The sequence below is a fragment of the Gossypium arboreum genome, chromosome 8 (genome assembly GCF_025698485.1).
Source record: "Gossypium arboreum isolate Shixiya-1 chromosome 8, ASM2569848v2, whole genome shotgun sequence".
NCBI lineage: Eukaryota > Viridiplantae > Streptophyta > Magnoliopsida > Malvales > Malvaceae > Gossypium > Gossypium arboreum.
In genome coordinates, this window is record NC_069077.1 from 14,916,058 (window position 1) to 14,942,662 (window position 26,605).

At 33.4% G+C, this 26,605-nt stretch overlaps 3 protein-coding genes across 6 annotated transcripts; all 3 read left to right on the forward strand.

Annotated features, from left to right (window-relative positions):
• The first annotated feature begins 266 nt into the window (after positions 1-266).
• On the forward strand, positions 267-5,308 carry LOC108469569 (NAD-capped RNA hydrolase DXO1). The gene is made up of 13 exons (XM_017770465.2): positions 267-769; positions 1,267-1,499; positions 1,802-1,867; positions 1,970-2,048; positions 2,215-2,294; positions 2,387-2,410; positions 3,015-3,139; positions 3,337-3,553; positions 3,644-3,697; positions 3,877-3,923; positions 4,162-4,246; positions 4,471-4,534; positions 4,878-5,308. Exons 1-13 carry the CDS (start codon positions 394-396, stop codon positions 4,979-4,981), a joined length of 1,554 nt encoding a protein of 517 aa, XP_017625954.1. The 5' UTR covers positions 267-393; the 3' UTR covers positions 4,982-5,308.
• Positions 5,309-5,576: 268 nt separating this feature from the next.
• Positions 5,577-8,592, forward strand: LOC108469570 (uncharacterized). Of its 2 annotated transcripts, XR_001869149.2 has the most exons (4): positions 5,577-5,840; positions 5,929-6,455; positions 6,717-7,033; positions 8,094-8,592. XR_001869149.2 is itself a non-coding variant. In XM_017770467.2 (3 exons), exons 1-3 carry the CDS (start codon positions 5,675-5,677, stop codon positions 6,969-6,971), a joined length of 948 nt encoding a protein of 315 aa, XP_017625956.1. In that variant the 5' UTR covers positions 5,577-5,674; the 3' UTR covers positions 6,972-7,203. The 2 variants fall into 2 exon arrangements, 1 of the variants encoding a protein (XP_017625956.1); XM_017770467.2 differs by lacking the exon at positions 8,094-8,592 and having other exon boundaries at positions 6,717-7,203.
• Positions 8,593-9,174: 582 nt separating this feature from the next.
• LOC108469571 (casein kinase II subunit beta-1) lies at positions 9,175-13,083 on the forward strand. 3 transcript variants are annotated; one of them, XR_001869151.2, is made up of 6 exons: positions 9,176-9,825; positions 10,649-10,867; positions 11,234-11,343; positions 11,470-11,635; positions 12,275-12,463; positions 12,883-13,083. XR_001869151.2 is itself a non-coding variant. In XM_017770468.2 (5 exons), the coding sequence occupies exons 1-5, from the start codon at positions 9,597-9,599 to the stop codon at positions 12,403-12,405; spliced, it is 855 nt and encodes a 284-aa protein (XP_017625957.1). In that variant the 5' UTR covers positions 9,175-9,596; the 3' UTR covers positions 12,406-13,083. The 3 variants fall into 3 exon arrangements, 1 of the variants encoding a protein (XP_017625957.1); XR_008269462.1 differs by having other exon boundaries at positions 11,249-11,343; XM_017770468.2 differs by having other exon boundaries at positions 9,175-9,825; positions 12,275-13,083.
• The last annotated feature ends 13,522 nt before the right edge of the window (positions 13,084-26,605 follow it).

A 26,605-nucleotide genomic window follows, 5' to 3' on the forward strand; every position in this document is an offset into this window, starting at 1 on the left:
AAAGGGAAGGTTTACATAGACGAGGGGACAGACGTGTGCCAAATGTAGGCTACAAAAGCAAACCGGACAGTTGCGATCCAGAGAGGGATAATCTTCTTCGGCCTTTCAATCCCATCCTAAATTTCAATATTATGTAAATTTAAGTTTGATTTAATTCAAGATGGCCCAATCCGGTCCAAAAATTGCTTCATAAAAGCCCAATAAAAATGTAGTACTGTAATAGACTGAGTCAACTCGCTTGAGTTTTTACACCGAGTCGACGTCAAAAGGAACTGTTAAAAAAAAAAAAAAAAAGGACTAAAACCTCAAACGCAGAAATTCGCTTTGCTCCTTTTGTTCTGAGAGAGAAAGAGAGAAACCGAAAGACAAAACTAAAAGCATATAATTTCCGATATGGATTTCTCAGAGCAAGATGTGGACCTCTTTGGAGATGACCATAACAACGACAATCATGATGATTCCCGTGAATCCTCTTCATCTCATTCATCTTCATCATCATCCTCCGCTTCATCGTCGTCGTCGGCTTCTTCTTCGTCCAACGGAAGCGACGGCGGAGATAGCAGCAGTGCCAGTGGAAGCGCTAGCAGCGGAGGAGAAGAGGAAAATGGAGAAGAAGTGAGCAATGTTAATACCCATAATTATGATTATAATGACAATATTGAAAGGAGTATTTTTGGGTATGAAGAGGAAGAAGAGGAGAAAGATCTCTTTGGGTCTGATAATGAAGATTACTGTAAAACCCCTGCCACTAGCCCTTTCCCTATTCCTGGTAATTCTTTATTTCATTATTTCTCTATTAGATTCAGTTATTCGGCCCTTAATTGGGGATTTTGAAGTGCAACCATTCCTTTTTTAGGAGATTTCTCTATCATATATTAAAATATAAGACTTTTGGTTTGAATTCTGTGAATTTTTTTAGTTTTAGGGAGTAATCTTTATGTCTAAGTAATTAACTATAGGACCAGCTAGCCAGCTAGTAACAGCTAAATTTAACATATAAGCTATAGGAGATGTTATGAACTCCTTATTATCTGCTTACTGAATGTTTTTTAGATTGTAAGATCACAGGAAGAAAACATGAGCTATTTGATTGCTTTATTTGAGGAAATTTGGGAAAAAAAATTGACAATGATATGCAGGAATATCTAGACTAGCTGTGGCTGCAATTCCTGTAATATACAGGAAACAATTGAATTGATATTTGTTGAATTTCTTTGTCTCCCGTTCAAATGGTGACTAATCTTCTTTCTCACTATTCTTTTGCAGTATTGCCTGTTATTCGTAATACTAATAACCCAGGTAGAGGAGGTTTTGGACGGGGTCGCTGGCACAATGATAGAGGAGCTGGTATCCTTGGCCGTCCTGGTTATCCTCCTAGGCAAGGTTATGGGTATGGAAACAAATTTGCTAATGGACATCGTGATGAGCGTTTCGTTTCTGAGCTGAAATTTTCTAAGAGTGAAGAGACGTTATCTAGAAAATGCATTGCTTTTCAGGAAGTGAGTGAATTATTTTTCCATTTTCTTTAATTATTCATTAGTTAATTATGGGTTGAGTATACCAAATTATCATTTTCCCTTCCAGATATAGTGAAAATGGTTGTCAGGATTTTATATGTTTTCTTTGGTGTATTTACATTTTTATGATCTTCTTGTCAACGTGATACTGTCTGTTTGGAATCACTTTACGCCTTTAGATACCCTGTAAAGTTTTTACTTCTATATACATGCACATACACATGTTGTCAGGTAATTTTTTTCCTGGGCAACCTTTTGCTAAATGTGGTAACTAAATTTGACAGCCATGTGAACTTGCTTGTTATAGCCGTGTAGAAGGTGGAGATGTCTACTTTGATGACCGCAGCTTGGTAAGCTTTATGGATATCAGCATGGTAATTTTTCAGTAGGTCTTATATTGTGTCTTCCACATTAGCTCATTTTGTATATTTGTCTATTGTTTACATCATCAGAGGCTTTTTAAGCGTCTTATTACTGAAGAGATTGGAGCTGATCTCAATCAAGGTTTTGATACCTTTATTGAGAAAAAAGGTATGGTTTATTTATGAACAGTTGGAAATTGATCATGTTGAAATTGTCTTGTGTTGTGGTGATATGCACATATTACAAGCACTTCTTACATTTATTTATGCCTTTCTTTCGGGTTGTGTATGAGTTCTAATCAATTCAGCCTACCCTGTGATTTTTGCTGGACCAGAATTAGGTTCTGAGGGTTTTGGTGACCTTCTTGGTTGCATAAGAGACAAAAATATCCCTCTTCAAAACATTCATTTTGTGGTAAGGAAAATGATATTCTTTTACCTGTGAATTCTAAGTTTAATGGTTTTTATTAAGGATACAATCTAACCATATTCCCTATGCTTTTGCAGACTTTTCGCAACAATCTTAATAAGGTAATTGCTTCTCTAGATAGAATGCACACTCACAATCCGCTTTGCTTTTGTATAACTTGGAATGATACGAGGGTAGAGAACTGATGTTCATCAGTCTTTCACTCGTATATGAGCATCCTGGATGCTACTAATATTTTTCACCTAATGAGGGACAACGTTTATCTGAGTTTTCATTTATGAATTTGATGGATGATAAACCACTTTTGTATGTATTTGATATGGACACTTTAATTGCAATAGGAGTTTTTAGTTTTATTTATTTATTATATATCAGGTTTTACTAAGAGTTTTAGTTTTACTTATCTATTATATTAGGTTTTTATTTCCTTCATAAACTCTAAGTTAGGAATTCTATTTTATGTCAATTAGGACTCTTTCCTTTGTCATTAACAGTCTATAAAAGGCTGTCAATATGAAATAAAGAGGTAAGCAATTATTCTATCAAAAGAAACGATATTTTGAGAGGGGGTTCAGTCAAGGACGAATCTGCCTTTTGAGTAACCATAGGTCGAAGCAAGAATTCTTTCTCGTCTAGACCTGTGACTAGATCCTACGCCAAGGCGCATAGCAGTATTTCACTGGACGCTCTCTTGTTTTCATGCAGATACTGGCTACTGCTTATATTAGAAATGAGCCTTGGGAAATGGGAGTGCACAAGCGGAATGGTGTTGTCTATCTTGATGTGCATAAACTGCCTGAGAGACCACGAAGTGAGTTGGATCGTCGAAGGTACCAAAAGTCCAAAACTTTTATGACATCCCCCTCCTACTTTTATCCTTCTTTCTTTAAATAAAATTTCCTATGGGTGGGCAATTTGAAGAAATCAAAGGCTTCGAGGTGGCGTGCAACCCAACTTATTTCCTTTATTGCTTATTTCATTGACTTAATGATCTGAGTGCTTTACTTTTGAATTGTTTTTAATTTAGATGTTATTGGGGGTATTGTTTTGAGAGCCTTGCCACTGAAGATCCAAGAAGAGAAGATGGTGAAGGGATACATCATGTTGATGCCAATGTTGAATACTGTTCGGTGATTAAAACCAAATTAGGGGCTCATCGTATTCTGATGGGTGCTGAAATGGATTGCTGTGATTCAACAGATGAGGGAAGAAGATTTTATGTGGAGTTGAAAACAAGTCGTGAGGTAATTAGTGATTCCCAATGCTTCACTTGCTGCCTTCTCATTATTGTATCCGTTTACTTGAGTAACTCATGAATGTTTCTGCTTTTGCAGTTGGATTATCATACAGAGGAAAGGTATGAAAGAGAGAAACTACTGAAGTTTTGGGTATGTTATTTTAGCCAATGGACCTGAATATTTCTTACTCTGAAGTTTGGCATGCAAATTATATATCTTATTTTAAGATATTCTTATTCCATCGGTTTATTTATGGAGAAATGGCATTCTTCCTTTTCAAATTAGCCTTTATTTGCAGACAAAATAACTTGGTTGTTTTATTGTCTCAGATTCAATCATTCCTGGCAGGTGTTCCTTATATTGTTATTGGATTTAGGTAATTTCTATTGTTATTTCGTACTAACTTCAGTTGCCTAGAAAATCACTTTGTTCCATAAAATAAGTTTAGCTCAGGCATATTTGAGATAAATAATAACAAATTGTTTCAGTGTGCTAAGCTGTATTTATCTGAAAAAATAATGCTGAGTGGTGTTCAGTTCCGCGGTGCTGTTGGTATTAGGTTTTTTCTCTTTTCAGTTAAATATGAACTTTTCCATTGACATGTTATGGTGTAGGGATGATGCAGGGCGACTTGTACGCACTGAGAGACTAAGAACCAAAGACATCACCCATCGAGTCAAAATGAAGAATTACTGGCAGGTATTATATATTACAGCAAATAATCTACTGAGTTGATTTAAAAAAATTGTATTCCCAAAGATGTAAGTGGGTGATAGTGAAGAACTACTCATGTGCAACGAAGGTATTAGGCTATATACATACTCCGAACTGGTTTTTTTCCCTTTTTATGGCTTCCCTTTTCCAATTTCATTGACTCATTGTGCTATTAGTCGCTTATTTCCTTGTTTAAAACTCATCTTTAGGGAGGAGTCTGCCTGGCATTTGCTGATGAGGTACTGTGCTGGCTTTACGGAACAGTCAAAGAGAGTAAGATTCTAATTTCCATTTCCATTTCAACATGTGCTTGAACCCCTTTATTTGTTTTTGATAGAAATGTATAATTGTTTATAAGATTGAATAAAATCAAGTATCATCAGCACCCCTTTGGTCTGCTATGCCAATACAACAACTTTGCTACTCTGTGGCTTCAACTTCACCACTTTGGTTGTTTTTTGGTAGAAATATATAGTAGTTTATATGATTGAGGAAAATCAACTTGGAGCATCATGGAAGTTTTTGTAGTTCCTTATCATAAGTCTTAGTAAATCTTATGGAGCTAATATTTTAGATAATGACTGTGTGATTGTTCTTTTTCTTTTGTTGGATTCAGATGAGGACTACATACTACAATTCGCACCACCATTCAACCGATTGGAGCTTCTACAAGCACAATCTTGCCCTGATGCGATTACTAATCACGTTGAACAATCATAGTCATCGACAGACTTATTTGTTAGTTTGTAATTCAGATAGTTCAAATACAGGATCAAAACAAAGAGGATGGTTTATATTTTTACTAACTTTGATTTTGCAGATGAACATCACACATGATAAAGTTCCCCCAAGTTCAGCCTTTGTTTGTAAAGGCAAACCCCCCAACTTGGTAGATTCATAAGTTAAAAAATTGTCCTTTGGTAATTAGATTTAAATAGCTCCCATTTTAGTGTATTGATGAAACTCGTGAGAGGTAGATGCTATTTCTGCTGTGCTTTTCTAGAAGCATTATTGCTATTAATACAAGTTCCAAATATTAAACTTCAATGGTTTCTAAAAGTAGGAGTTACTATTTAAATTGTTAAGAATTTTAATATTTAATTAAACTTAAATTAAAAAAAAATGTATATTTTGTTTATAAACAAGGACTCGACTGGGGAAACAAAATGGAACTATTTGATGAAATAAATGGACCGATGTCCGAGCGGGAGACTAGTCAGGTGGGCAACACGTGATCATAAATTTCATAAAGAAAAAGAGTTGGGATGTAAAATGATGTCGTTTCGGTAAGGCCCGCCAACGGCCAAGCCCAGGAAAAAAAAACCGCCTTGAATAGCCGACAGCATTGATAAGCTTACATAAGAAACATAGAACGGTGTAGCTGGGGTTTCGAAGGTTCCCAAATCGATCCAGATGGAAAGAAAAGTTAGCGAAGAAGCGATGGAGAGCATCACGGAGAGGCTGTCGGCTCTCGATAATCTCTATTTCCCACGCGCCCTTCAATCTTCGGCCTCCGATCCCTCCAATCGCAAATCCATCCTCCACGACCTCCTTTCCCGCGACGTCCCTGTCTTCTTAGGTACTATCCTTTTCCTTCAATTTCACTTTTTTTCCATGAATTGTGTTAAAAGTCATTTTTTTTAACTAAATTGGTGTTGGCGATGCAGAAAGATACGGGTCTCAGCTTACTTGTGATGAGCTCCATGAATTTGATGCACTTAACGATGATTATGAGGTTAATTGGCACTTAAAGCATCTTAGAAGCAAGATGAGCCCGACTTTAGAAGAATTGAAATTGAGGTCCGTGACTGTCAAGAATCGGAGGCGGGCTTACTTGAATAAATTGGTGTGTGATGGGCATTACTTTTCGGAGGATGCGATGAGGGAAAGGGAGCCTTATTTGCATCATGAATATTTAGGGAGGTTTCAGGATTTAAGTGGGAGGAGCATGGCCAAGCGTGGGGAACGCTGGTCTGAGACTTTGATGAGGAGGTGTGAGGAAGCTAGGTTGGTTGCTAAGATTAGGGAGCAGCAGCAGAGGCTTGGTGTCGCTCAAAAAGATTGGGTTGGTAATGAGATCCATCCTCAACAACAACAAGAAGAGGAGGAGGAGGAGGAGGAGGAGGAGGAGGAAGAGGAGGAGGAAGATGAGGATGAAATGAAAATGGAAAATGGAGGCAACCATGGAAAGGATGTAAGTACTTGACTCTGTTCGTGCAATTTTTAAACAAGTTTCTTAGTTGGGTTTCTTCGGTAGAAACAATGTTTCATGAAAGGGTTTTAGGTTATTACTGTTGTTTGTGCTCTGCCTAGTAATTTTGTCTTCAAGTATGATGTGTTGGTGTTTCTGAATGTTTAGACAGTGTTTGGAACTAGATGTCTGGCACTCTGGTTCATTGTATTCGTGGTGAAATTTTGTTGTCCATGCATTGATATCTTGCATTGTCTGTTTCAGATGCTTTTGGACCATCTTGGAGATGACATTGTTGCTGCTTCTGCAACTATGGAGCAACACGAAGAAGCACCTTCTGCAGAAGAAATGCAAGAAAGGATGGATCAATTCACCTACATCATGCAGCAGAAGTTTCTCTCTGGTGAAGATTATGAGTATTTAGATTACTCTAAAATAGATGACGATGAGACCTTGGATGATCACTGGCTTAGGGAAGCTAACCATGATGCAGAGGAGAAGTATTTTGCTGAAGATTAATAACGGAAAATTACATCCATTCATCTCCCAACATTTGCAGATATCTCTTCGTTATAGCAGTGGTTAGTGATTACCTTTTTCTACTTATGTACCTAACTTCTTATATAAATGTTATGGAATGGCATGTTCATGTTGGTAGCCATTCTTCAGATAGACCAGCATTAGAACCAAGGGTAGTTGTTATCAAATCTTCTCTGAAGAAATATGTGAACCATCGTTTTTGTGCATATAATGTGGTGAGCAGTTTGTTCTTGTGTGGCTTGAGAAACCACATAGGGGACTTGACATTAATCTTCCTGAATCTAGAGGGGGTGGGGGGGAAGCTTCAGAATGTTGATCTTGACATTGTGCTCAATATTTTAACGAGGAGCCATTCTACTGAATCAGAATCCAGGAGAGAAGTGCATTTAATTGATCCGGTACACTAATATGTTCCATAAGTTTCATGGGTTGGCTTGGCTGCAATTGCAGTACATACAAGCTCAAGTTTTAGGTTAGGTTTAACAGTATTATGAGATGAGAAAATTTTAGTGCATAGTAAGTTACACGTCTTTGGAAGAACATTGAATACAAGAAAGAGCATTAGTAATATAATAATATTAGGAAAAGAAACAAAAATTTCCATAGCTATCTGAACTTTCCTAGTAGAGAAGATAAATATGAAGTTCTTAGTAATTGTAGTGATGGAATGTAAATGAGTATTGTACGTTTAGGATAGTTATTCATTTTATAGGACATCATTCATTGTTCATTTATGTGCAGTTCAACAGAGAATCCTATTGAGTTTTATACAGGTAAAAGTTAGTTGAATATGGGCAAAAGATGAGATCCTATAGCATAATTCCTAACCATATCTATATATCCATATAGCAAATTCCTAAAATGGAATGTCCAAATTGTAGGGGGGTAATTTCAATCATTAAATCATAGAATGAATGTGTCTTTAACGAAAAGACAATTTGACTAATAATACCAACAGTCGCTGGTACCCTCTTGTTGTTTAACATACTAGAAAAATAAAATGCATACCCTAAAAAAGACAAGGCGAACTTCATTCATGGTTGAGACAAAAGTTTAAGTAGTCGTAGAGCTAATGAAGCATTCATTTTTTTTATGTTGTAGGACCGGTATTTGGAAACATAGGCTGAAAACTTAAGCTGGTGAGGTGTCCCATATGATCCAACACAATATATAATAGTACTAGATACAGTTGATGTCGGTACGAATGGAATTGAATTAAATTGGAGTTAAGACATATATGAAACCAGGTGCAGAATGAAGAATCTCAAGAATCAATACACAGTATGTAGCTGGCTTGCTAGGGTTGGCCTACTTGCCCAATTAGCTGGATTGGCACAGCTGGTCTCCAATATTTACTCTTCTTCACTTCAGATTCTTTTGTTCTTCCTTTGCCTCTTTTGGACCATTGATGGTTACTTTCACACATCAAGATGAAAATAGTCAAAAAAAAAAAAAAAGAAATGCAAAATCTTTTCAATGTTATTTTTTATATATATTACAAATTGGGAAAGGGTGAGAGATGACACTACTTAAATTTGAACTTTGATATTTGAGTGTAGTTTTAAGGAAGAGTTCAACTATTGTTTCTCGTTGTGGGCCATTTTTTTTTTCAAACGTTTTAACTTACAAAAACAAAAATAGTATACATTTTAACTTGAATTTATTCAAAATGATAAATGAGAGAATCATTGAATATTAAGAACATTTTAAGTTTTATGTAGAAAACAAAGACATCTTAAGTAATGTTATCATTTGTTGATTGGTTTACTATAAATATATTATGAAATAATTGTATTGTTTAATTTTTGTTTGAGCGATGATCTCACTTTTTGCTCATTTCTTTTATGAATTATAAATAAATGAATGTGTAAATTCAAATTTTATTTTATATAAATTTTAAATTATTCTTAGAATATTACACGCTTAAGGTTGTTACATTGATGTTTTCAAGTTATAACGATTATAATGCCAATTAAAAGTTTATTTAGAAAATTCTAGTAGCGATGATGGTTGGGAGAATAAATTAATTAAATTATAAATTGGTGTAGATCGATTATAAAATTAATTTAATTTTTTATTCTAAATTCATTATTTAATAATGAAAAAAAAAATTCTTAATCATGCACCTCGTCCACGTGTGATATTTTTAGAGAATGTAGAAGCGATTAGACCAGACCCGACCCGAGAGTAGATGCCATGCCCCCCGCTATTTAAACACAAACTAAAGCCCATCTCCCGCCGTTTCATCGGCGACCTCACCTCACCGGACATTTTAACTCTCTACCCATTTTAACCTTTTTATCTCTCTAAAAATTACCCTTCACTCTTTTTCTCTCTCTCTCTTTACCCTGTTTGTTTCCACATCCAGCAAAAAAAAAAAAAAAAAATGTAGAGAGGAAACAAATACCCTGTTTCTATCGCTCATCCCTCCGTTTTTAAAACAGACCAATATCGAAACCAAACAAAAATACCCAACGAGAGACAGAAGACCCTAGATTTCTGGGGGACCTAGGGGTTGGTCATTTCCGTCATTTCACGATATGCATCGGCGATAACGGAAGCCATTAATATCGTCGGCAAAGAAGAATAAGAGATAGAGAGAAGATGTACAGAGGGGAAAGAGCGGTTGGTGGGTCCAAGGGAGAGGTGGGGGCCGTGGATCGAAAGCGGATCAACGAGGCGCTTGATAAGCAGCTCGAACGATCCTCGCCCTCCACTTCCAGAGTGATCAACGGCAAGGATAAGTCTGCACGTTACCTCTTCCCCGGAAAGCAACCACCTGATCATCATCGCGACTCTCGCTCCGTTTCTCTACCCAAACCCAACGCTGAAGGTATAGACATAACAACATATCCTTCTTGAATTAGGACTATTTTGTTAAAATAAAATCGGACTTCTCTCTTTTCTTGTGAGAAAAGACGACAAATTGGGTTTTTTTTAGTGATCATTAATTTATATCTAGGTCTAGACCTTACTGTTTTAAAATTTTACTCTTCTTTCTTCCATTAGTTTTGCTTTTATTGTTCTTGATATGATGTAATTGGAACTGAATATAAATGGAACTCTTGAGTTTTTATTGTTGAAACACAAATTAATAATTCATATATTCTGATGCTTTAAATTCAGAGAGACAGAAAACATCAGAAAGGTCAAAGGTTCTAAAACCACCCCTAACATCCAAGTTTCGATGAGATGATTGCTTTGCTATCTATAAAGTTGGAAAAAGAGACATACTTTGTTAGGCTAGTTTTCTTAATTTGAATTGTCACAATTTTTGGTGTTATGAGATTACATGGATATTGGCCAAACATTGTATTTATATGAATGTTTTTTGCTAAACATCTGCGTTTATATTTCGAATGAACCATCGGTTTTGATTCCTTGAAAATAAGTTTGTTTTTGCTTTTTGTGTTACGCCCTTATCGAGGGAAAAGTGGCCAGGGGCAATTTCCAAAATTAAATGAATTTTGATTCATATATGTTGATGAACCTCTAGACATTCAGCTTTGTGAATTATGAAAGTGTACTTTAATTCATGATTTGAACCATGTTTTCAGAGTGAGGGTTATTATCTTTTGATGTTTGGTGACACTGATTTTCTATTTCACTTGTTAGGGACATTTGTTGATGCAAAATTTTGGTTATAATGGTTGCAGATGAATCTGAAACAGACAGCGAAGAGTCAGATGTTAGTGGTTCTGATGGAGATGACACGTCTTGGATTTCATGGTTTTGCAACCTACGTGGAAATGAATTCTTTTGTGAAGTTGATGATGACTACATCCAAGATGATTTTAACCTTTGTGGGCTAAGCAGCCAAGTTCCTTATTATGATTATGCGCTTGATTTGATTTTGGACGTTGAATCTTCCCATGGTAAGCTTACAGTTAGTTTCTCCTGAGGTTAAGTTGTTTGGATGTGTGAAATTTTGTTCCATCCTGTTCTTGTTGAAGCCTTTTGTTCCATTCTGCTTTTAGTTTTTGGAGACTTGAGAGTGTTAATGCTAGTCTCATTCACATTCTTCAAAGCATATAGTTTTATGACATGCTTTTATTCTAATCTGGCTGTGTTTAGATCTTGACGACCTTAAAAGTTTAAACTTTTGCTATATATGATGTTCTTGATAATAATAATTTAATTAGAGTGAAACATACTGTTTATGTCATCTAGCAACATGGCAAGTCTCCTTTCTCTTATTATGTTCTTGGATCTGTAATTTGTGTTGGGGCTGAAATCGGTAGGAGATATGTTTACAGAGGAGCAAAATGAATTAGTTGAATCTGCAGCGGAGATGCTTTACGGTCTGATTCATGCCAGATACATATTGACAAGCAAAGGAATGGCTGCTATGGTGAGATGTCCGCCATCATGTTTGATGTGATACTTTCATGTTTTGATATATATACATGTGTGTGTGTGTGTGCGCGCGTGTGAAATTGGCAACTAGATTAGAATAATGTTGTTTAAACTTCTACAGCTAGATAAGTACAAGAACTATGATTTTGGAAGATGCCCCAGAGTTTATTGCTGTGGACAACCTTGTCTTCCAGCTGGTCAATCAGATACCCCTCGGTCAAGCACCGTAAAAATATACTGCCCTAGATGTGAAGATATCTACTACCCCCGGTCCAAGTATCAAGGCAGTATCCTTTTGGCCATTGAACTTGTTTTTTTCTTCTTGTTGCATGGATTTTGTAGGGAGATAACATGCATGTCATAAATATACTTTCCTTCTTGCCACTTCTATGCGTTTATGATTGTTAATTTAAAATAAAAAAAGACATTCATATATTGTTTTTGTCATTTTCTGCATTAGGGCCATAAGTTTCTTCTCTGAACATCGTGGATACTTCCTAGGACTACTTGTTTCATTTCCTGAGAACTCCTCTAGGCTACCTATTTAGAATGTCAATGTAAGATTTTAAAAAAAATAAAAATTATATTTTGATATTACGTATAATTTTATTAAGAGAAAAAATTTCATTGGATATGAAATGCCTGAGATATTGTAGAAGGAGGGGGTGTTCCATTTTTCTGCAAAAATGTCATGAACTGGTCCACCGGAGATGCAGAACCATTATCAATTTGATGATCATAAGGATAGAAAATCAATGGGAACTAATACAGTCATTAGTAAATTTCAGGTCACTATCTGCCAATACATCATGTTGACATGAATGGTCTGATGATGTACTGGCATAAGATCAATGTTCATATTTCCAACTTTGACCCTGCCATGTTTTGCTTTGAGATTTAGATGAGATACCTTAACTCTATATAAGACATTGACGGAGCCTATTTTGGGACCACATTTCCACACCTGTTCCTGATGACATACGGGCACCTGAAGCCACAGAAGGCATCTCAAAGCTACGTTCCAAGAGTATTTGGGTTCAAGATCCATAAGCCGTAGTTGTTGCAAGTTTTATCGCCAAGCTTCTATTATGGAAGTAATGCTTTTGAAAGATCAGGTATAGTTTGACAGTCCTCTTTTAAGTAATCATGTTTCTAGAGCCTTTCTTTTATATGTTGAAAAAGAATTACCATAAAAACATATTTGCAAACCAGCAAGTGTTCATTTTCAACGTAGCAGCCTTTTCCTGGGGGTCGCCTTTCATCCAAAATTCATTCTTGGTAGAGTATCTATTAAATTTCCCTTTTAGATATACCCTCCATTGTACTGTACTTGATGTCGATGATGATGATGATGATTTTTTAATCGCTGTTTGCTCTTGTGTATTACCATCTACTCAGTGTTCATTATAATCTGATATTGGTTATCTGTATCAATTTGGTGGCCTTACATTGGCAGCACATTACATGAGTTTGTGGCTTATACGATATGTTAAACTTGTTATGACTATCCACTAATATCTGGTGTTTTACGTAGTTAATGAAGGGGAAGGAATGTAATCGTGGATTAAGCCTTTTGGTTATGGTGATGTTCCTAACTCTTCTCTGTTTCTTTCCGAGTTCGTTATAGAAGTAAAAGATTAAGAGACATATTATTCAAGTTGAGGTGAAGGCTATTTGAACATGAAATTGAGCTTTTGACAAAACAATAATAATTTCTATTTTTTAGATTGTTAAATTTATTGGTGTGATATTTTGAAATTTTTTTTAAAATATTGACCTGAAAAGTGGGGTTAAATTTCTAGAAATAAAATTATAGGAGTAAATTTTAAATTTATAAAAGATAAAGAGGGACTTGTAGTATATTTTAATTTAAAGTGCAGAAGCTGAGCTTTTCCGGGACCAGGAAGAAGATGAAATTAGTGATTTTCAGTTGGGGTTTCATTTATGACAGTCTTTGACACCTTAGGCCAATTTCGGAGAGACGGGTAATTTGCCCATTAGAGAAAGGAAAAATGTATAATTAACGGATCAATTTCACATTTTAATTGATCGACTTACATCTTAGTTCAGTGATTTAACGATGATTTTTGTTTGTTTTTTTTTAATGGGTTCTTTCAAATATGAATTTGACTTTAGTATATATAAGTAGTATTTGATTTCTTTAGTAAAAAGGTATTTAATATTGAGACTAATTTCCGAAGTGAAAAATTAATAACAATTAGTAACAGAGTTAATGATTGGATTTCGGTTAGAATATCACACCTAATAAAATAGCTTGTTATTCATTTTTATTTTTTATTCTTATTTGGTTTCAACGTCGCTGCAAAAGTCGAAATGTTTTAACTGTTACTGCAATAAAATAATTGAAAGGGTTGCAAATTTTGTTTTCAAGGCCTAATTCCAGTTTTGTTAAAGTGATTCTCTGTAGTCAAAGATTGAGATGCTGGATTGTTATTAATGTTTGAGGCAATTTTGTGGAAGAGGGCATGAGATTGAAGTCTTAACCAACTCCTCTTTCCTAATTTGCTTCTTCTTCTTTCTCATCCTCCATCTTTAAGTCTTTAATTTCTGAGTTTAATCTAATTAATGGTTTTGGGCACTGAAGTGGAGCAAGAGATATAAGGTTTAAGCTTAAGCTAGGTGGATTTCTTAATAGTTTTTTTTTTTTTTTTTTTATGTCATCTCAGATAAATAGTTATTAATTATTTTTAAATTTTACTTGAAATTAATTTATTTTTTACGAGAATGATGGGAGCATGTTTTTATCAATTTTTTTAAGGGTTTATAAACTAATTAACGACTTCATCAATGCAGTTGGAGAAAATCGGATTTTTGGTCATCCGTACAAACCCCAATCTGAAATAGTTTGAGAAGGGGGAGGGAACAACCCACGTTGGGCTTGTTTTGAACAAAGAGGCCCACTTCTGCTCAGTACTTTTGAGCACTTCCATCCCATTATTAAACTCACCTCTTTTCCCTGGAAGCAATTACATACATAAATGCCGCCTGAAACTTGCCACTTAAGGGGGTCCCAACAAGTCCCCCAAATCAATGTCTTTTAAATGAGATTTAGCTTTGAGCCTCCGTTGCCCATAAAACAAGTGGACCCTCCTTTCATTAAAACCCATTTACCCCTATTCTGCATCAACATTTCTCTTCATCTCACCACCTTTTTTTCATAACACCACTAAATTGAGTTTGGAAGTAATTGGTAATTATACATGTAGGACATGTTTAAGTCATCATTATAATCACATTCACATTCTCCTAATTCAATTATTCTTATGTATTTCCACACCTAGTTTAACAAGTTTATTTTTATGCAATAATAATACATTTTATTTTTGAAATATTTATATGAGGGTAAATTATAGAAGAAGTCACTTAATTATAAATTTTTGATCACTCAATTATGAAAAGTTACAAAATAATCATTCAATTACTCAATTTTATCTTTAGTGGTGGCTAATGTAAAAATTGAAATATCTAAAAATCTAAAATAGTTGGGTGACAAAAGAAGGCCAAATTAAATAGTTGATTGACCAAAAAGAAATTAACTAATAGTTAGGTGACTATTTTGTAACCTTTTATAATTAGGTAAAAAAACATAATTAAGTGACTACTAATGTAGTTTACCCTATATAATATTTTACAAAACTCATCTAAATAATCTAAAAATTTTATTGATGGAAGATAATTCCCCATACATTTTGACACACCAAATATTTAACCGTATTTACTACAAATTATTTATATTAATTCTAACTAAACTATATAGTACTTATCATTAATTATTTATATTTAGTCAACAATTAATTGATGATATTTTTAATGTCAGAGGAATAGTCCAAAATATTTTATATTTCTAATAATTAAATTTATGAATATTTTGGTATAATCATGTTTTGACTTTTGTGTTTCAATTAATTTTTATGCTCTCGCTTAATTGATTTCATATTTTGTATAATGATTTAATTTAGAGAACAAAAATTTAAGTTAACATTGTGTCTTATTCGTAACATATTTTATATATTTTTCATAACAATTCAATTTAAAAAATGTATTTTGATGTGTTGGTATTAATTTTTTATGCTCAAAATATTATAAATTTATAAAGTTTTTAAAACGTTAATAATTAATAATTTATATATTTTGATCAGCATGTATTGTGTTGTTGTTATTTTTGTGCCAGTTTGTATTTAGTTAATTTTTCATATTATTTTTATATCGTATCTTGTTAATTTGTATTTAGATTGTGATAATGATTTCATTCTAACTTTAATATTAAAAAGAAATGAATCATTATATTTACCATGTATAATTATTGTATGATATTTAAAATTTTAAGTTGAATATTTCGTACATTCGTATTATATATATATATATATATATATATATATATATATATATAATATTTCACAAGCAATTTTAAAACATTGACATGTCTCTGTTTTTGAATAATAAATTTTATTTTTTAATATTTTGTTATACTTTTATAGAACACTTATTAATTCATTAACTTTACTTGTAGTGTTTAAAATTCTAGACAATGTATCAAATAATTTCTCAAATTTTAATATAATATAATTTTCCAAAGTACAGTGAAGGGAATATTCTAGTTTTGATTAAAAGCAATATCTCCCTACAACTACAAGTACAATCATATTATATGCCGAATTATAACCAAATGAACATAAAATACAACAAATTAAAAACAAAATGCATTCAAATAAAGTTCATACATTGTAAAACTTAAACCCAAAATAATCTATAAGAGAAACTATACATAGTGACACTCGAAAGCTTCCACGGATTGAAATATATTAAATGTTTTAGTTTTATAAGATTATGTTACATGGTGGGACTACATTAATATATGGTATTTGCATCTTCCTCAAGAATTTACTCCACTTGTATAAGGAAATTGACTTCAATAAGCTATCTACAAGTGAATCATTTTCTTATTGACCTACACTTTCTTAAGTAACCAAATAATAGGGTAATGGCAAATTAAGACCCATCCTTTTCCAAAAGTGAACACAAAATTTCAAACTTTTCGGCATATTTTGCTTTATACTCTAGCCTCTCAGTCCCATCAACTTTTAGCCTTTTTTCTTTTTTTTCCTATCAAAATATATATGATGATTAAGTACCCAATTTTGACAAGTCATGCTTACTTGATGACTATCATTTAATTACACTTACAGTCTAAGCTACTGATTAAACAACCGTACCAAAAAGGAAAAACCCTTCAACATACGTGAATCATCATCTTCTGTTGTCCTATTTTCAGATTAGACATGGGATAAATCGATGAATACGACCAACTTTGATCATCCATGTGACCAAATTCTATGTGATGATATAATACTAAAACTTTCACTATCAAATTAAACTTGGGTTTTATCGCCTCTATCCGAAATAATTATAAAAAGACTTTTTTCTTGGGAGTTATCAATTGCTTGATCTAACATTTCCATCCTTTTCTTTTTCCCATATTTTGTAGCTTTGTTTTTTATCTTATCTTATCGCCGTGCAAAGACTCAATCAAGACTCTTACATTGAATAATAATACTACTCTTGTTTGCAAATTTTGTGACTAAAACATATATTAAAATCTATTGAATTGAATTCTTGAAGAAAAAACGATAGAAAAAGATAAGTAGATGAAGGTTATAGAGAACAAATTATTAATTTCTTGTTTTATTTTAATATTATATTATCTTTTAAATAAAAAGTCAAATAATAAATTAAATTAATTACTTTTATTATTTTGTTGAAACCACCCTTTTTATTCAAATATTTTAAATTTAAAAAAAAGGAGGAAATCGACTATTTGGAAAATAGAAATATGGAGTCGTCACCAATCCTTTTTGTTTAGGTGTGATTGAGTCACCTAAGAATTTGGTTATTTTAATAAAAACATTTTTGGTTTACTAAAAGACCGATTATGGTCTACGAAAGTGTGAGAAAACGTGCTCGGGAGTCGGTTATGTATGAGGAAGGGTTAGCACCCTCACTACGCCCAAAATTGGTACCAAATCGATTAAATAATGTCCTTATGTCTAAAATTAAGAATGTTTTTGAAATGTGGTTCCCTTTTTTAATAACGTTTGTATAACCCGAATGGGTTATCAAAAATCTTCTCGTTTCGACGTCTGTAAGTCTATAATTTGAAATTGACAAAAGGATGCCCAACTATTTGGTCCAACGAAAAAAAGAAACCCAGCACAGTAGGGCACGATTCCTCGAATTTCCGAATATCGAACATTGCCTCACCTTAAAAAATTATGAGTGAAATTCCGAAGGGATCCTTGATAGTTTTGAGCAAATGAAAAAAGCGTAACCCAGCACGATAGGGCTCGATTCTCAAATTGCCAAACATCGAACATCACCTTTGTTTTGAAAGGTTTTTAATAATTATGAATAAAGAGCTAAATGAATACTCGATTGTTTTGAACAAATGAGAAATCACAACCCAGCACGATAAGGCATGATTCCCGAATTGTCAAACACCGAGTATTGCCTTCATTTTAAAGGATTTTTAGAAGACCCGAGTGAAATTTTGAAGGGATATTTGATTATTTTAAACTATCGGGAAATTGCTACCCAACACGTTAGGGCACGATCCCGCGAATTGCCAAATATCACATATCGCCTTCGTTTTAGGGATTTTAAAAGACATGAACGAAATTTTAAAGTGATATTCAATTATTTTGAGCAAATGCGAAATTGCAACCCAACATGTTAGGGCACGGTTCCGCGAATTGCCAAACATCAAATCTCATATTCGTTTAAGGGATTTTAAAAGATATGAATGAAATTTCGAAGGGAAATTCGATTATTTTGAGCAAATGCGAAATTGCAACCCAACACGTTAGGGCACGATTCCGCGAATTGTCGAACATCAAATTTCGTCTTCGTTTTGAAGAATTTTTGGATGAATACTTAAAAACATATTAATTCGATTTGGAATAAGATGACATTAATCGTAAAAAATTGGGTTTTAGAACCACATTTCAAAAATCAAAAGGAAAACAATGAATGGGGTAATATGTACATGCGAGACGCAATGCTTAACGAATGAAAATATTAATCAATTAGCAGAACAAGTAATTAAATATAATTAGTCTAAGTTAACCTAATTTCAATCGCGTAATAATAATAATTGACATATCAACAGGATGAATACCACGCAATGAGAATGTATATGCTACAATATAGAACAATCGATGAAATATATGCAAAACGGAATAGAATTTAAGAGTCAAAGTAGTATAAAACGATGTCGGAACAAAGGCGATCTAATGAACCAATAATTTATACGACATGCGAATTAATGAATTGAGACACTTTAAATCTGTTTAAAAACTAGGATATATATACTTGATACATATTATAAAATGAATGTGACTAAAAACATACTAATGTGTGCAAAGTATATTTATTTTTAATGAAAATATACATAAGGTTTATATATATATATACGCATGGATTCAAAAGAAAGAATGTATTTGTCTAAAGGTAAGTACATGCAAATTTATAGATAATGTATATACATACTCAATAACTTGTATGAATCAAAAGCATGCACTAATATAAATGGATACAAAATAATTTAAATCCAATGTGAAACATATATAAAGCATGTTTGAAATAAAAATGTTGAAATGCAATGATATATTTATAGAGTCAAAAGCCATTATGTATAAAAATAGATTAACATTGTTATAATATATACATATATATATATATATATATATATATATATAATGAAACTAATATTTAAAATGTACAAAACATGATACTAGGATTGTTAAAAGAGAACAGTTTACAACAATGGAATAACCATGACTTAAAATTAAAAATAATTAATTAAGAACACACAAAAGGGCTATGAACTAAAGGACTTAATCGAAATTAAGCTAAAACAAGAGGGGAAAATTAAGAAAATGGAGCAAATAAAAAAAGGGACCTATGCGCGAGGCGCGATAATGCAGGAGGATCTAAACTGGAAATATTCCAGTCCTCACAATGCAGCATTAAAACGCGGACTTGATTGAAAACACACGCAAATTATGGGTAAAATTTAAAAAGAAAAAAAATGCGAATATTAATTGATTTGAAAATGGGGCTAAAAGGAAGGGACCAAGCTTGTAAATAACCCTCACCACGAAAACGCGCGGGTCCTCGAGGCACCTGGGGACGGGTCGGGTCAGGCTCTCTAGACGGTGTCTTTTTAAGGCTACAGATCATGCCTTAAACGGCACCGTTTCGCATCACCGAATAAAAGAGGACAAGGCCCTTGAAAACCCTAGGCATTTCAATCAAAGCAAGGGGGAAAGGGGGAACCCAAAGGTTCTGCGCCGTTCGGCCATCATTTCATCACTGCGACGATGAATGACGACCTTCGGTGACCCCCCCTTTTTGCTCTTTCATTCACTCCAGCATGGAACTCATCGATTTAAGCCCCGAAATCCCATCTCCGACTTCGATTTCAGCGAAGGAGACGAGGTCTTCAATAGCTCGTATGCAAAGGTAAAGTTTCACTCTCCCTCTTTTATTTTATTATACAGAAACATATGAAAGCGAAAGGAATATGAAACAGATGCGAAAAAGAAAAGAAAAAAAAGCACGAGGCGTTCGAAAAGATCACCTTCTTATTCTATTACTTTTCTATTGATTTGCTGTCTGTGTTTGTATTTGTGTGTTTCTCTCAAAAAAAAATTTTACAATCGAAAATCAATAGGCTTTTATAGCCGAATGTAAAATAAATAAATAAATAAATGAAAATACAATTCTTCTTTTTTCGTCTTTGCTGCTTTTGTCTGTTCTCCTTTGCAGGTATGAGCACGGGACTGTGCGTTGGCCCTTGGCGCGAGGTGTACAGGGTGGTGCTGGCGTGTGTACGGGGGGTGCGTGGCGCCAGGAGGATGCTGGGGTTGTTGGTTGCGGCGCATGGGAAGGAACCCTAAGGTTCTAAAATTTCTGGGCCATTTGGGGTGTTCATATTTGGGCTGTAGGGCTACTGGTTTTTTTGTAATAGGACTAAAGTATTAGTAATGGGGTCATGCAATTGGGCTTATGCTATGTAATTGGACTTTAAGTATTTAAGGGACTGTTATAATTTTATTATTTATTTATTTATTTATTATAGGTTTGGGATTTTTTTAGCGTGCCCGAGCCAAAATTGGTCACTACATTATTAGTTTGGTTACTCATAAATTTATCTATACTCTCTCTATTGGTTATTCATAGTTGATTGCTAATTCAAGTGGTTGGTTTGACCAACTGGTTCTATTAAATGTTTATTTAAAAGTGTTCGATAAAACGACACTAATAGTTAAAAAGCGATATGTGTAAAATGATAAATAAGAGCATGGCACATTGTTAAGTATTTATTTGTTTATAATGCTTTAATATTAGGTGAAATTATTGAAATAAAACACTATTACTAAGGAAATAAAACATCCATTATGGAAATTATTTAATGAATATTTTGAAAATTTAAATAAAAATTCTTGATTCCTTATTTGCAAATATTAACCTTGTGGAAATTGATAAATATTAACAGTGTATCAATATAATTGTAAACTATATTCTTAGTGATAATTATGTCATGTTCTTAGTATGTAAATTACTGATAGTTATGTCACACTCACAATAAGTAGCATATTTCAATTAATATAAGGTTGCATAAGAAATTATTTTACACAAGTAAGTTGAAAATAAATTAAGAGTACATAAATATTCAATGATGAATGGGTTCGATTGAAAATTTTTTGCAGCAATGTTGATTTTTGTAGATTCACGGTGGAGTTTTTGAGATTTACTTTAGACTTCGGAGGTGAAAGTGAAAATGGAAAACTGGAGGCTACTAATATCTTGGCACCCCTATTAAGTTTGAGAGCATGTGGCTAAAGGCGTACTTTTTGAGCAAGTATAGTCAGATATGTCATTTCACATATTTCATTCCCAATCAACTGTTGAAAAAAGTTGCCCATCCTAATTTTTTTTATTTATTTTTTGTTTTGGAGGTTTTAGCTTAATACGTTATTGCAAACCTCCATTCATCAAACATTACACTTAGAGGGTTTGACTATCCAATCCTCCATTTGTACCCAAATCAGCTAAAAAAAGTTCAAAACTCTGTTTACCAAACACCCCCAAAATATTTGGTTAAGTTGTTGTCACTTTCAATAAGATCCTAGTTTAGTTGTAAAAATTTTTTTTAAAAAAATCAACATTTTTATAAAGCAATAAATAAAATTTTGAGGGTACTTGTTTTTGTCTTTTTACATGCAATTTATAAAAATATATGCAAATGATAGGATTTAAACCCAATACCTCAAAATCTTTCTTTCCTCAACTTTACCATTTCAACTAAAGATAGGGTAAAGCATTTGTTATTTTTTATTAAACCGACTTAACCGACCATAATCTAAAAAAGTCGACCTAATCGAATTAGAGCTTAAGAACCAATATAACTGAACTAACTTTAGATATGTAGGTTTGATCGATTAAACAACTTTAGTTATTCGGTTGGATCATTAGACTTGAATAATATACGTTCATTTTATATATTATAAAAATAATTAAAAATATTAAATTAAGTCGATTTCTTTAGTCAAATCGATTTGAAAATTTGAAAATCGATAGTTGGTTAAGATAACCAACAAAATAGAACCCACGACTGAAAACTACCCAAACCAAGATGAACTAAACAAATTGGGTTAGTTTAGTCATTTTTCACGGTTTAAACCAAAAATTGCTCTCCCCTAATTAAAGCCACATTTGTTTTCATATATTTTTTAATATATTTGTTACATTATTTTTCACCCCATTGTAAGTGTGTTATAATTGTTGAGATTTGTTGGAATTTATTAGGTGAATAACAAACTATCACTAATATTTAAAATTAACTAGTTGTTGAGATTATTTCTTTCTCTCCTTTTTTTATACTATTTTTAGTTAATGTAATGTTTATAAAAAGTTGAAACTATAAGGAATAAAATCATGAATTCATTTTCTTTTCATTTGAGTGAAAAAAAAAATAACTCTTTTCTTTGTTTTTTTTTCTTTACTTGTGAGTACAATGATGATATTAGAGCTTGGTTCAATCTAATTAACTTAGAAAAAGATATAGCTTTGCTTTGTCCAAATTCTTGTCCTATATGACCTTAGAGACTAGTTTTATTCAAGCAATCATTTGTCATTTTGATTGACACTATGACTATTGGTGTAACGACCCGAAAGTTAGTGATGTAGGAAACGGTGGTTTCAAAATTCTTTTTTTTTTCTGATAATAGAGTCAGTAAACATTATTTATTAATATTTATGAGGGTATTACAATATTATACTAAAGTTGGGTCTAATAATTTTGGTTATTTGGAAAGTTAGACAAGTTATAAGTGTATCGATTCTAAAGTCATTGGTTTTGGAAATTGAGGTATCAGAACCTTATTTTCATAAATCAGATTCGTAAATTTTTTTATTAAATATTTACAGAGTTATATTAGAAGTTAATTGAATTTCGGTTAGGTAATTTCGACAAAAGAGTGTTTAATTAGGGTATAGGGACTAAATCGCATAATTGAATAAAGTCAATTTAAAAATAGAATTAAATATATAGCACTTACATAATAAATAGACCATAAGATATGTGATCTTATTAGTGGCCGGTTATGACTTTATAACATATGTATTTTATATATTATAAAGTTTAGTTATTATTATGTTAATTAATATTATATAATGATTAAAATTTGGATAGTGGAATAAAAAGAACCAAAACTCATTTCTTTATTTTATTCTTCATGCAAATTGAAAACAATTGAAGAAAAGAAGAGCAGCATTTGGCCTTTGGTTCAAAAATTTCAAATTCAAAATTGGTCAGTGCAATTTAGTCTTTTTCTTGTAATTTTTATGTTTTCGGAATCTCAATACCTCAAACTAGCTGATCCATGTCCTATTTTTTGGTACTATTAAATATTTTAGATGTTACCATTGTTGAGTAGTTAAAGCTTTAGGGATTAATTTGATAGAATTTTAGGTTAGAAGTGAAAAAGGACTAAATTGTGAAATTAATTGTTGATTCTGAACAATAGCAACTAAGTTGAAAAAAAAAATCAAAATTTAGGGGTAAAATTATGCAATAGGGAGTTAAATTTGGTTTAGAGTGAAATTGATGTAAAAATTTTGGGTTAAATGTGAAAGTTAGGCTAGTCCCGGTCTTAGGGACTAAATTGAATAAAATGAAAAAGTCGCATAAATTAGCAATTGAATGTGAAAATAATTGTGGATTGGTGTATTTATATTAATCATAGCTAACATCGACTCGGATTCCTCAAAACATAAAGGAAAAGATAAAGTTATCGACGAATAGCTCAGAGTTTACGGTTTGTATTTCTAAAACCCAAACCTTTTCAATTGCTGAATTTATGAAGTAAATTGTATGGTATTAATATAAGGTAACCTGGAAATGATAGAATAAGCTGAATTAAATTGATTTGAATTAGTTTTTGTGATAAAGACTAAATTGAATAAATTTGAAAATATGATATATTGTTATAATCGTGCTATTGGATTCGATTTGGGATGAGTTATGCTGGAACATATGTTAATTGGTGATTAGTTGATGAAATTATGCTGTGGAATCGAGAAATAGATTATTATAAATTGAAATAATGATGAATAGTGGATATTGGATTATAGATTTAGAAATGTAAAATTTGATTGTATAAACGAGTTATATATTTTGATATGTAGATAGTTATATTAATTTGCATTTGAACTCCCATTTTTTGAGCCATGCATTACATGACTTATATTATAATTTAATATTGAATATAGAAATATCACTGAGTTATATTTAGCATACGTTTGTTTTTTTTTTTCTTGTGTGCAGGTTAGGTACCTAATGGTTCTGTAATGTTCCAAAACCCGACCTAGGAGTTTAGACTGAATCCCAAAGGTTACAATGATTACCGAAGTGACCGTAGGAAAATTTTACAAAACAAATTATCTCAAATACCATCACAAACATTTGTATCTCTTTACAAACCAAAAATGTTTAATCTTTTAGATTTCAAGCAGAAATATTACAATTAAGTTTAATTTATAAACAAAATTAGATTACAAGAAAAATTCAAAAGTAGAACTTGAACCATAGTTTTTAGAAAACCCTATTGATCAAAGGTAAATCAAAATGAAAACTAAAAAGATAACTAACAAATTATTTTAACCGAGACTGTCCGAGACCTCCGCATACCGAGTCCAGCGTCAGAGTTTCAAAAACAAACCTGTAAGGGGAAACACTAACGGGGTGAGCTATACGAGCTTAATGTGAGTTCGAATCGACAATAAAAACAAATTACGAAATTCAATCCAATGGCGCAACAGACTTACAAATGCACACAGAGTCAGAAAGTAAACTTGGAACCAACGTCCCAACAGAACGTAACAACTCAAGCACACCAAGTCACACACAGTCAGACAGAATACAGTTAAATAGTCTTACACCTAGAACTCTTGAACATATGCATATGGAATGCAGTCAAGTAATAAAACCCACCCATCTAGCCAACACAACTCTTCGTCCCCCGATCACACCCCATAAGATCTAATTAAGCTTATCCAACCAAAACACACCACGTAGGACCTCGAAAGGCCCATCCAACCCTACACACCATGTATGTGGACTAAGCCACTCAGATATTAATATGTAGCAAGGCTGTCGTATATGCAGTACAATGCAATGCGGTAATCCACTGTACAAACATGTTGCAGATTAAACTACCAGGTCAGATAATGGTACGTAGCAAAGCTGACGTACGTGCAGTAAAGTGCGGTAAACCACTGTAAGAATAAGTTTACAGTTAAATTGCCATATCAGAACAGAAACAGTCTTCCTTCTCTTCACAACCCAACCTAAAATACTTTATGCAAGTGCATGTATGCATTTAATCCCACAAAAATAATGAACACATCAACAGACAATCAAACAGAAGCAGATATGCACACTCCCAATAGACCGGATTCAGAATCAAACATCTCACATAACAGTCACAATAACACATAAGCCGAAGCCCAGATCAGAATTCTTAGCCAACCTCACTAAAGATCTACCATGTCCATAACACATAGACACATTCTTAGATAAAAAAATATACACAGAACCAAAATAAGTGACTTAGAACCACACACCCCTGTGCTCTGGCCGTGTGGAAATGCTTAGGTCATGTGGGAGGTCAAACGCTCGTGTGAAGAGGGACATGGCTGTGTAACTCATCGTTCATTTGTACTAAAAAGAGTACAGGGTAAACACGGCTGTGTGAGGGACTCACACTCTCATGTGCCCACCAAACACGGCTGTGTGTCCAAAACACACGCCCGTGTGCCCACCAGACACTGCCGTGTGTTCAAAACACACGTCCGCGTGAGATCCTTAAATCCTCAAATCAGTCACACGGCCGTGTCGCACCAAATAATCAAATCCCTAATTCCCAAATACACACGCCCATGTAAAAATCAACAAAATTTCCCAAATTGGCCACACGACCGTGTGACACCAAATTTTTAGCCGAAAACCCTAATGCCTAATTACACACCGCCATGCTCGTGTGGGGGCACACGCCCATGTGGCCACTTGTGTAGTCTTGAAACCACCTTAAAACAGCCTAAAAAAAACATGCTTTCACATTCGAAGCACTTCCCAGCCCTCGATAACTAGAAACTGTACCAAACCAAACAAGTTATAAGCATGAAAATAGCGATACATCATCATAACTAATCGATTCGTGGACACACACATAAGTTTTCGACTTTTACTGTAACGCCCCAAAATTTAAATTTCTGTTTTTGCGAATGTGAGACAACTGTGTATCTGCTTCAGTGGTTATGTGATCTGGGTGTGTGTGTGAGGTCCCAAGTTCAAGCCAAAACTTGGGAAAATTTTGGTATTTTTATGAATAAAAGCCCAATCTTTGGTTGATAGGCATTTAAATAAAAGATGATAAGTAAGTAACAGAATAGGCATGCTGGTCTGGTGGATAAGTGGAGTGTTGGTGAGATGGAGGTCCTGTGTTCGATTCTTTGCGTTGGTACTGTGATTGGACTCTGAGTAGTAGAGTGTTGGATGGAGAAAAGTAAAGTGAATTGGGATAGAGGGTTATCAGAATATTTTTGTTCAATTTTCTTTTTGCAAAATTCTGGTATCTTCTTCCCCTCTTTCTGCCGAAATTCTACCTCTCCGTCCC

What these genes read in the sequence shown, in the direction of transcription:
- LOC108469570 (XM_017770467.2), top strand. Translation starts at nt 5,675, where the DNA reads ATGGAAAGAAAAGTTAGCGAAGAAGCGATGGAGAGCATCACGGAGAGG. An exon ending in CGACGTCCCTGTCTTCTTAG is followed by an intron (nt 5,841 to 5,928) that starts GTACTATCCTTT and finishes TTGGCGATGCAG; the next exon opens with AAAGATACGGGTCTCAGCTT. An exon ending in GAGGCAACCATGGAAAGGAT is followed by an intron (nt 6,456 to 6,716) that starts GTAAGTACTTGA and finishes TGTCTGTTTCAG; the next exon opens with ATGCTTTTGGACCATCTTGG.
- LOC108469571 (XM_017770468.2), top strand. Translation starts at nt 9,597, where the DNA reads ATGTACAGAGGGGAAAGAGCGGTTGGTGGGTCCAAGGGAGAGGTGGGG. An exon ending in ACCCAAACCCAACGCTGAAG is followed by an intron (nt 9,826 to 10,648) that starts GTATAGACATAA and finishes TAATGGTTGCAG; the next exon opens with ATGAATCTGAAACAGACAGC. An exon ending in GGACGTTGAATCTTCCCATG is followed by an intron (nt 10,868 to 11,233) that starts GTAAGCTTACAG and finishes TGAAATCGGTAG; the next exon opens with GAGATATGTTTACAGAGGAG.
- LOC108469569 (XM_017770465.2), top strand. Translation starts at nt 394, where the DNA reads ATGGATTTCTCAGAGCAAGATGTGGACCTCTTTGGAGATGACCATAAC. An exon ending in AGTTGAAAACAAGTCGTGAG is followed by an intron (nt 3,554 to 3,643) that starts GTAATTAGTGAT and finishes CTGCTTTTGCAG; the next exon opens with TTGGATTATCATACAGAGGA. An exon ending in TTACGGAACAGTCAAAGAGA is followed by an intron (nt 4,535 to 4,877) that starts GTAAGATTCTAA and finishes TGTTGGATTCAG; the next exon opens with ATGAGGACTACATACTACAA.